Source organism: Nerophis ophidion, linkage group LG08 (genome assembly GCF_033978795.1).
Source record: "Nerophis ophidion isolate RoL-2023_Sa linkage group LG08, RoL_Noph_v1.0, whole genome shotgun sequence".
Classification (NCBI taxonomy): Eukaryota; Metazoa; Chordata; class Actinopteri; order Syngnathiformes; family Syngnathidae; genus Nerophis; species Nerophis ophidion.
In genome coordinates, this window is record NC_084618.1 from 62780958 (window position 1) to 62792345 (window position 11388).

The 11388-nt window shown below is 40.3% G+C and overlaps 1 protein-coding gene across 1 annotated transcript in view; it reads left to right on the forward strand.

The window, feature by feature from the left end:
• LOC133558451 (alpha-1,6-mannosylglycoprotein 6-beta-N-acetylglucosaminyltransferase B-like) overlaps positions 1-9351 on the forward strand; it is a 34923-nt gene extending 25572 nt beyond the window's left edge. The window contains exons 13-17 of the mRNA XM_061909832.1: positions 65-211; positions 284-400; positions 4667-4741; positions 4866-5026; positions 8342-9351. Of these exons, the coding sequence (XP_061765816.1) occupies positions 65-211; positions 284-400; positions 4667-4741; positions 4866-5026; positions 8342-8558 (717 nt within the window). The 3' untranslated portion in view covers positions 8559-9351. The remainder of the gene's footprint in view (positions 1-64; positions 212-283; positions 401-4666; positions 4742-4865; positions 5027-8341) is intronic.
• The last annotated feature ends 2037 nt before the right edge of the window (positions 9352-11388 follow it).

Here is an 11388-nt window from a genome sequence, read left to right on the forward strand (position 1 = left end):
ACACATGATGACGGTGCCACCTCTAAAATGACATGTATAAGAACATACCCGCTGTTTGTTTCAGGTGTTTGTAGGTCTTGGTTTCCCCTACGAGGGTCCTGCTCCCATCGAGGCCGTCGCTCTGGGCTGCGTTTTCCTCCAACCGCGTCTATATCCGCCTCACTCTTCAGACAATAACGAATTCTACAAAGGCAAACCCACAACAAGACAGGTCCATGTTTAAGTAGAAAGCATTAATGGATTTGATATTTTATAACAAAAGGGAGCATCTTTTGAATCACAGATCTCCTCTCAGCACCCGTATGCTGAAGATTTCATTGGTAAACCTCACGTATGGACGGTGGATGCCACTAACAAGACGCAAGTGCGGGAAGCCGTCAAGGAACTTCTCCGGACAGAGGTAATGCGCTGTGCGTAAAGCCCCGCGATTTTTATGGCGCCAAAACACTAAGATTTGGTGTCGGGGGAAAAAAACTGACATTGTAGAAAAGTTATATTTGCATTGGCATTTATGAACATTGAAAAAAGACAATCATTTTGGTGGACATTTTTTCGCATCATGACATTTTCGATGCCAGTATTCATATTTTTGTACCATGTTATTCTGTTTGTGTGTCAGAGGTTTTTATTTTCAACATTCGCTATTCTCTTTTTTATGGTTTTGTCCACCCACATGCATCCCTTCACCAAGTCAAAACACTGCCAATGGTTTGAAAATGTTACAAAAACAAGCAAAACTGCCAAACAGGAAACACAATTGTAAAAAGGGAAGTGAATGTGAAAAAAACTCTTAAAAATAAAAACCAGTAAAACACACAACAAAAATACAAGTGTAAAAAAATATGAATATTGGTATTGAAAACATGTCATGATACAAAACAATATCTACCAAAATAGATTTTATTATTTCAATGTTTGTATCTATTTGTCTGAATAATGTATTGCAAATACAAAAGCACAATAATAAACATACAGTTAAATTATTTCAAAAATTATTAGGGTATGCTGTAGTTTTCAATATCATTAAATATTGAAAAGTGTGTATTGTATACCTTAAAGTCAGATAGCTATAGTTATTCAAATATTTAAATTCATGATTACATTTGTATTGTAATCCTTATCGTGTTTTTGGCGATGACCGATTTGCCCATGGCACACATTTTGTCACACTCTGCCCGACAACAACTGTGTGAGATACCCCCCCCCAAAAAAAACATACATAATATATATATATATATATATATATATATATATATATATATATATATATATATACACACACACACACACACACACACACACACACAGTATACTTGCATATTTTTGTTTGTTCGTTGTATATATATTGTGGTTTGTGTGCATATATATATACATATATACACACACATATATACATATATATATATAAATATATATACACACAAACACATGTATACATATATATATATATATATATATATATATATATATATATATATATATATATATATATATATATATACACACATACATACATACACACACACACACACACGTACATATACTGTACATATATACACGCACACATGCATATATATACACACACATACATAATATATACATATATATGTATATATATATATGAATATATACATATATATATATATATATATATATATGTATATATACATATACACATATATATATATATATATACATATACACATATATATATATATATATATATATATATATATATATATATATATATATATATATATATATATATATATATATATATATATATATATATCCATCCATCCATCCATCATCTTCCGCTTATCCGAGGTCGGGTCGCGGGGGCAGCAGCCTAAGCAGGGAAGCCCAGACTTCCCTATCTCCAGCCACTTCGTCTAGCTCTTCCCGGGGGATCCCGAGGCGTTCCCAGGCCAGCCGGGAGACATAGTCTTTCCAACGTGTCCTGGGTCTTCCCCGTGGCCTCCTACCAGCTGGAAGTGCCCTAAACACATCCCTAGGGAGGCGTTCGGGTGGCATCCTGACCAGATGCCCGAACCACTTCATCTGGCTCCTCTCGATGTGGAGGAGCAGCGGCTTTACTTTGAGTTCCTCCCGGATGGCAGAGCTTCTCGCCCTATCTCTAAGGGAGAGCCCCGCCACCCGGCGGAGGAAACACATTTCGGCCGCTTGTACCCGTGATCTTATCCTTTCGGTCATGACCCAAAGCTCATGACCATAGGTGAGGATGGGAACGTAGATCGACCGGTAAATTGAGAGCTTTGCCTTCCGGCTCAGCTCCTTCTTCACCACAACGGATCGATACAACGTCCGCATTACTGAAGACGCCGCACCGATCCGCCTGTCGATCTCACGATCCACTCTTCCCCCACTCGTGAACTAGACTCCTAGGTACTTGAACTCCTCTACTTGGGGCAGGGTCTCCTCCCCAACCCGGAGATGGCACTCCACCCTTTTCCGGGCGAGAACCATGGACTCGGACTTGGAGGTGCTGATTTTCATTCCGGTCGCTTCACACTCGGCTGCGAACCGATCCAGTGAGAGCTGAAGATCCCGGCCAGATGAAGCCATTAGGACTACATCATCTGCAAAAAGCAGAGACCTAATCCCGTGGCCACCAAACCGGAACCCCTCAACGCCTTGGCTGCGCCTAGAAATTCTGTCCATAAAAGTTATGAACAGAATCGGTGACAAAGGACAGCCTTGGCGGAGTCCAACCCTCACTGGAAACGTGTCCGACTTACTGCCAGCAATTCGGACCAAGCTCTGACACTGATCGTACAGGGAACGGACTGCCACAATAAGACATTCCGATACCCCATACTCTCTGAGCACTCCCCACAGGACTTCCCGAGGGACACGGTCGAATGCCTTCTCCAAGTCCACAAAGCACATGTAGACTGGTTGGGCAAACTCCCATGCACCCTCAAGAACCCTGCCGAGAGTATAGAGCTGGTCCACAGTTCCACGACCAGGACGAAAACCACACTGTTCCTCCTCAATCCGAGGTTCGACTATCCGGCGTAGCCTCCTCTCCAGTACACCTGAATAAACCTTACCGGGAAGGCTGAGGAGTGTGATCCCACGATAGTTGGAACACACCCTCCGGTCCCCCTTCTTAAAGAGAGGGACCACCACCCCGGTCTGCCAATCCAGAGGTACCGCCCCCGATGTCCACGCGATGCTGCAGAGTCTTGTCAACCAAGACAGCCCCACAGCATCCAGAGCCTTAAGGAACTCCGGGCGGATCTCTTCCACCCCCGGGGCCTTGCCGCCGAGGAGCTTTTTAACTACCTCAGCGACCTCAGCCCCAGAAATAGGAGAGTCCACCACAGATTCCCCAGGCACCGCTTCCTCAAAGAAAGACGTGTTGGTGGGATTGAGGAGGTCTTCGAAGTATTCCCTCCACCGATCCACAACATCCGCAGTCGAAGTCAGCAGAACACCATCCGCACCATACACGGTGTTGATAGTGCACTGCTTCCCCTTCCTGAGGCGCCGTATGGTGGTCCAGAATCGCTTCGAAGCCGTCCGGAAGTCGTTTTCCATGGCTTCCCCGAACTCTTCCCATGTCCGAGTTTTTGCCTCCGCGACCGCTAAAGCTGCACACCGCTTGGCCCATATATATATATATATATATATATATATATATATATATACAAAACCCAAAACCAGTGACACGATGATTAAATCTTAAATGAACACAGAATACAATGATTTGCTAATCCTTTTCAACTTATATTCAATTGAATAGACTGCAAAGACAAGATACTTAACGTTCGAACTGAAAAACATATTTTTTTGCAAATATTAGCTCATTTGGAATTTGATGCCTGCAACATGTTTAAAAAAAGCTGGCACAATTGGCAAAAAAGACTGAAAAAGTTGAGGACTGCTCATCAAACACTTGTTTGGAACAACCCACAGATAAGCATGCTAATTGGGAACAGGTGCATGTCATGATTGGGTATAAAAGCAGGTTCCATGAAATGTAGTAAAAGAGTGTGGGTACTAGACTGGCCTGCCTGTAGTCCAGACCTGTTTCCCATTGAAAATGTGTGGCACATTGTGAAGCGTAAAATACCACAAAAGAGACCCCGGACTGTTGAACAACTTAAGCTGTACATCAAGCAAGAATGGGAAAGAATGCCACCTGAAAAGCTTAAAAAATGTGTCTCCTCACTTCCCAAAGGTTTACTGAGTGTTGTTAAAAGGAAAGGCCATGTAACACAGTGGTAAAAATGCCAACTTTTTTGTGTGTTGCTGCCATTAAATTCTAAGTTAATGACTATTTGCAAAAAAGTTAAGTTTCTCAGTTCGAACATCAATATATATATTATCTTGTCTTTGCAGTCTATTCAATTAAATTTAAGTTGAAAAGGATTTGCAAGTCATTGTTTTCTGTTTTTATTTACGAATTACACAACGTGCCAACTTCACTGTTTTTGTGTGTGTGTGTATATATATATATATATATATATATATATATATATATATATATATATATATATATTTTACTTTTTTACATGCTACAGTAAACAGTTAATGTGTCATGGCAAAATAGAGTGCAGTTGTTTTTAAAAATGATAGTGCTCCACTATTTTGTTTTTCAAATGAAAACAGCACTGATTAACATAGTTTCCTTTTGCAGGTGAAGCCTCTAACGCCAAGAGAGTTCTCTTGTGAGGGAATGTTGGAGCGGCTTCATCATTATATCACTCAGCAGGTAAAAGCTGTAGCCACATAGCTGCCATTGTACCAATAATAAATCAATACTTACCATATGTCATTATTTTGTGCTAAAAGGTTACATGTAATTTATCTGATATTTATGATCTTGCTCCCTCCAGAGTTTCTGCACTGCATCTGTCACCACGTGGCTTCCAGAAAGTGCTCTAAGGGTGCACTTGGGTCCCCTCGGTCAGTCGTGTGTAAGTGTGTGTGCACGGTCCACCCTAGTGTGTGAGCCCTCGCTCTTTCCACGCCTCAACAACCCTGAAGTGTTCACCAGGTGAGAGATGAGCTCCATGCATGCATATACTGTACCTTGTCATTTCTGCATTTATGAGTCCTATGCTGTAAAAATAATGCACTGTACATGAGCTTCATGTGGTTTAAAAATTTCAGAAATGTAAATCAATAAATACATCCATCCATCGGGCGGAAGGCGTCGTACACCCTGGACAAGTCGCCACCTCATCGCAGGGCCAACACAGATAGACAACATTCACACTCATATTTACACACGAAGGCCAATTTAGTGTTGCCAATCAACCTATCCCCATTTTAATTTAAAAAAACAAAAAGCTAAACGTGTATTGTTTTAAATCTTGATTTGTACCGTAGCACTTTAATACCCATTTAAATGAAAAGTGCTAAACATAGGGCGGCATAGCTCGGTTGGTAGAGCGGCCGTGCCAGCAACTTGAGGGTTGCAGGTTCGATTCCCGCTTCCGTCATCCTAGTCACTGCCGTTGTGTCCTTGGGCAAGACACTTTACCCACCTGCTCCCAGTGCCACCCACACTGGTTTAAATGTAACTTAGATATTGGGTTTCACTATGTAAAGCGCTTTGAGTCACTAGAGAAAAGCGCTATATAAATATAATTCACACACAATTCACATATAATCTCTAAGTATACATCGTTTCTGGCAGACATTGCTTCCTACTCTGTTCAGCTGTCCTCGAACGCACTGTAAAAACACCTTTGTCACATCGAGTTGAATATATTAGTTGCTCAGACAGCAATGTACTTATATAAGTTTAGATTGAAGTATGTTGTTTCTTAATGAGGAAAGATGTTAATGACTCCTGTTTTCATGTTAGCAGTCAAGTTAAAGTTAAGTTAAAGTACCAATGATTGTCACACACACACTAGGTGTGGTGAAATTTGGCCTCTGCATTTGACCCATCCCCTTTGAGGGGAGCAGTGGGCAGCAGCGGTGCCGCGCCCGGGAATCATTTATGGTGATAAGCTAGTGAGCTGGGGCCATTCAGTCTGTGGGTTTAACAAAGTGCAGTTATCAATCTCATTTTTTCGATAATTTGAATTAAAAAGCTAAAACAAACCGTTGGGAGTTTTGGCATGGTCATCATTATTACTGTTCATTGTTACATCCCTACAATACAGTCTTGTTTTCACAGTAAAAAGTCCTAACACCTTGCTTACAAAGACAGTAGTTTGAATTGGACTCCTTGGTGAGATGTCCACCGCCCTTCTCCCACATGCAACTGTGATTGGATAACTTGTCCCACCCGACCAAAACAAAATTATATATGATTGGATTCAGTCTATCAGCATGTTCCTCTTCTTTTTATTCATAGACTAAATTGTCAATTGTTTTCGTCACCATTTGTTGTGATTCGTTATCGACCTATTTTAGTCATGGAAACATAAGCTGTTGGCGTTAACTAAGACAAACATATTTTCACAAAATTAACACTGATCTAAAGTACCATGTGGGTTAATTTTGAAGTGAAATTTACCAGCGAGCACAGCAAGCGAAATCTCCTCACTCATCTTTGCACTGACGTATGCAAAATAAATTGCGTGACTAATCTGCATATTTATATACATGTTTATGGGCCTAGGTAGGCCGTGTGTTTCCCACCTAGGCCTTCAGCCTGTGTCCAATGATTACCTCTCATAGTAGAATTATTTATGTCACCACATGACCATTGCTGGAAAAATACTATACAGGAACACATCTACACACTACTGGGCATTGAATCACTTCCAACAGTGAACATAACGGGTTATTTTCTGGCGCATTTAAAAAAAACAATAAACTCGCATCAGCAATTAAAACATATTCAGTTAAAGTCAAAGTACCAATGGTTGTCACACACACACTAGGTGTGGTGAAATTTGTCCTCTGCATTTGACCCACCCCCTTGTTAATCCCCTGGGAGGTGAGGGGAGTAGTGAGCAGCAGCGGTGGTCATGCCTGGGAATCATTTTTGGTGATTCAACCCCCAATTCCAACCCTTGATGCTGAGTGCCAAGCAGGGAGGTAATGGGTCCCATTTTTATAGTCTTTGTTATGACTCGGCCGGAATTTGAACTCACAACCTAACGATCTCAGGGCGGACACTCTAACCACAAGGCCACTGAGCAGGTGGCTCATATCATATGGTACTGGCAAAATTAAAATTGCCCAACACATATTAAACGTGAAAAAATGAAGAAATAAAATATCGGAACTCACAATTTGTAGAACCCTTTCGAGCTTCTAGGGTTGGCCGACATGGTCTCACAAGATGTAGTTTCTCTTTATATATCCTTCTTGAAAATGGCCTTGCAAATATATTTGTTGTCTTGTCTAATCGTTAAAGATGCAGACGAGGCGTGTTGGCTAAGTTCTTAGAGTTTACTCCACAGCGTGCTCATCAAAAACATCCAGGTGCAGGCATGTCTACATTTAACAACCTAAACGGGGCTACTGCGCATGCTCTTCAGTACTGTGGCATGCTGGGTAATGGAGTTCTTATGTTACCTAGCTCACAAGATCACAATATATATCAGCCTAAAAGGCATTACTGACAACAACTTGTGATCTGATTGACTATCGCAACTGTCTGTCAAATGTTTGTGTCTGTTCACTAACAGTGCACGGAAGGCCCCAGGCAGATTTGGTACAGCATGACAACATGAGCTCGAAGAATTCTGAATGGATAAAAACTCTCTAACCTAAAAACAAAAGCGCTGGAAAGAGCATAATATGATTGATTAATTGATACTTTTATTAGTAGATTGCACAGTTCAGTACATCCATCCATCATCCATCCATCATCTTCCGCTTATCCGAGGTCGGGTCGCGGGGGCAACAGCCTAAGCAGGGAAACCCAGACTTCCCTCTCCCCAGCCACTTCGTCTAGCTCTTCCCGGGGGATCCCGAGGCGTTCCCAGGCCAGCCGGGAGACATAGTCTTCCCAACGTGTCCTGGGTCTTCCCCGTGGCCTCCTACATATTCCGTACAATTGACCACTAAATGGTAACACCTGAATAAGTTTTTCAACTTGTTTAAGTCGGGGTCCACGTTAATCAATTCATGGTAATGAAAACAATATGAATAATTTTAGCTATTTAAGGAAAGTTAATAAAAAATGACTTTTATCTTTAATTATGATCATGATTTCTAGTTATCTTACGCCAGCAGACAAGGCGTTGCTGGCCCTGACAGCACACCACTGCATGATTAATGCAATCATTTTTTGTGATTAATCCTGAGTTAACTCGTTATTTTGATGCTATTATATATTTTATTATAATTTTTCAATATGTCATGTATTACAGCCATTGTTTCCTTCTTTCCTGTCACACAGGCTCGGAATCGGTTGTTCTGGCACGATGGGGGAAGTCAACCACATATTTCCCGCCTACACGCCCTGGGGTCGACACTGTCGCCTTCAGCAGGAACCGCTGCTGTTCAGCTGTGCCGGGTCCGACCCTTCCCACCGCCGCCTTTGCCCGTGCAGAGCTTATCGACCCGGGCAGGTGGCACTCAGCCCCGAGAACGCGCCGGCAATGAAAGGCGTTTGATTTTACACTGTCAATATGTCCTTTTGTGTGGGTTTGTTTTCACTTCTACCAAAGAGGGCGACTGCACTGCCAGGCAAATAGGACTTACTTGAACTTGGACACAGGATTAAAAACACATTTTTGTGTCCAATCAGCAATCATTTGGGTTCCTGTGACTTCATGAGATGATTCATGGCAAGAAACACAAAGTTTCAACTCAGGAAATTAAATTTCGCTGTTATCTGCTCATACTTGATGATCGAATAATGCCATGTCTAAACTTAACTTATGCCGTGTCTTGATTTGGAGTTGAGCCCCTCTTTTTTTAGTCGGGGGTCACTTTTGCACGGTTCATTGAATCCCGCCTGGCTACAAAATGATGAGTCTGGGCCTCTTTGGAGATAGTGTGACAGGCAAAAAACGATGAGGCTCATTATCGCTGTGAATCACAAATAACCTCAGGGCGCCTTTGGGTGGTCACTGCCATATGAGCGTGATTACATTGTCATATAAACCTCCAGTTCCTGACTGTCTTGGCTCTGTTTAACTTCATACCCTCCACTATAGAGGAGGCAGAGCCGCGATGTTTGTCTTTCAAACATTGTCTGTCACTCAAAGCAGAATTAATTATGTTTTCTTGACTGAAATTACACGTTTAACCCTGAAGAGATCCTGGACATATGTTGTGCCATTCACTTTTGTTTTTTCAAGCTGTTTTGGCTGGGTTGAATAAATATTGGTGGAATTTGCTTTCTTAAAATGTTTGGAATTTTCATATGGGTTTCTTGAATTAGTATGACATGCCAAAGACAATTATCCCACGTTTATTTTAACATGAACTAATACAATCATTTATGATAAGATGTCGATGTTTTGCCAATGTTTACATTTGTCCACTAGATGGGGCTATTTTTTCCCATTTAAATCATGCAGCAAAATTGTGCACCTTTTACTGGGTTTCTGGAAAAAAAAAATACAATATGTGTTTTTTATCATTTAATGTTGTATAATGGCGTAATAGGAAAAAAGTGTATTTTCATTCAAAATGGTGCATTTATGTAATGATATTGCCCCCTTGAAGGTAGAAAAGTGCTACACGGGATGGTATAGCTCGGTTGGTAGAGCGGCCGTGCCAGCAACTTGAGGGTTGCAGGTTCGATCCCTGCTTACACCATCCTAGTCACTGCCGTTGTGTCCTTGGGCAAGACACTTTACCCACCTGCTCCCAGTGCCACCCACACTGGTTTAAATGTAACTTAGATATTGGGTTTCACTATGTAAAGCGCTTTGAGTCACTAGAGAAAAAGCGCTATATAAATATAAATCACTTCACTTCACTATACATGTTGTGATCCAGTTTCCGGATCACACATCTCTAGTATGTTTAGTCGCTTTTGTATTTTCCTATTATGTTTTGATCATGTTATGGACTCTGTCGACCCCTTTGTTAGCACACTTCCTTGTTTACATTCGTACCTAATTTCGCCTCCCGCACGCACTCTGGTCACACACCTGTTTGTATTTATATTCTTTGTATTTAAGACCGTAGTTCGGCCTGGCCAGTTTGTTTGCTTCCCGCAACGGTTACGTGAGTTTTGCCTATTTTGTATTCTTTCTGCTAAGTGTAGCTCGCCTCCGTGCGTGCCATTAAGGACTCTGATCTCTGCCTTTTGTTTGTATTAGCATTTAGCTTTCTGTGCTAAGGCACACCTTTGATTTGCTCTTTTGTACAAGTGTTCTTTTGAAACTTTACATTACAACCTGTTGTTCCTTTCACTTCTGCCTGCTGTGATCCCGTGCACCAACGGTGACACTCCACGCGCATCCGCGATGCCGAACTTACGTAACAATACAAGTACAACCCCTTTACCCTTTACCTTTAAATAGTTAAAATCCTGAAAACATAATTATTATTTGATACAGTATACTTTCTGCTAAAGTAATATGGCCTACTCTAAAGCAAAGAAAATTTTGTTTTTACTGCTTTGGCAAGTAGATATTTTTGGTCATTGGGACCTCTAGTGTGAGTAATTGTTTTTATCATAAAAAAACATTATGCAGATAACTATCAATGCTGCATGCCATACATTCAGTCATCAGGACCTAATCATAATATTAATAAGCAAATAGTCTATAAAATAAATTAGATTTTTTTTTCTTGTTAAAACAAGTGGAAAATACATATAGGCCTTTAAAAAAGAAAAAGGTTGAAATTCCACAGACTATGATTACTATTTGTGTGTGTCGACCCCCCGCTACTCCAAAAAGGGATAAGCGGTAGGAAATGGATATATATATATATATATATATATATATATATATATATATATATATATATATATATATATATATATATATATATATATATATATATATATACATACGTTAAGTCAGGAAAAAACATAGAGGCTATTTACCTGCTCTTCAGTGGATCCCCTGAAGAGCGGGGAAACCTGCTAAACAGAGTTGTAGGGATGAAGTGTGTGTCTCTGTGTTTTTTCCTGACCTAACGTATATTCCGCTCTACCCCGGTATTGAGCACTGTATAACGGATAAACCACTGAAAATTTGACAATATATTAATATATATATATATATATATATATATATATATATATATATATATATATATATATATATATATATATATATATATACACAAACATTTGTATATCTAACACAATTTCCCAACCCATATGGAAACGGGGCTTGTATAATATATTTATATTATTCACATGTGAATAATGCTGTATAGTATTGTCTATTGTGAGCAAACTGTGGTGATGAATTTCCCCCAATAAAGTATTTTCTATTCTATTTTATTCTAAATGTATGTAAATATTTGCCTATA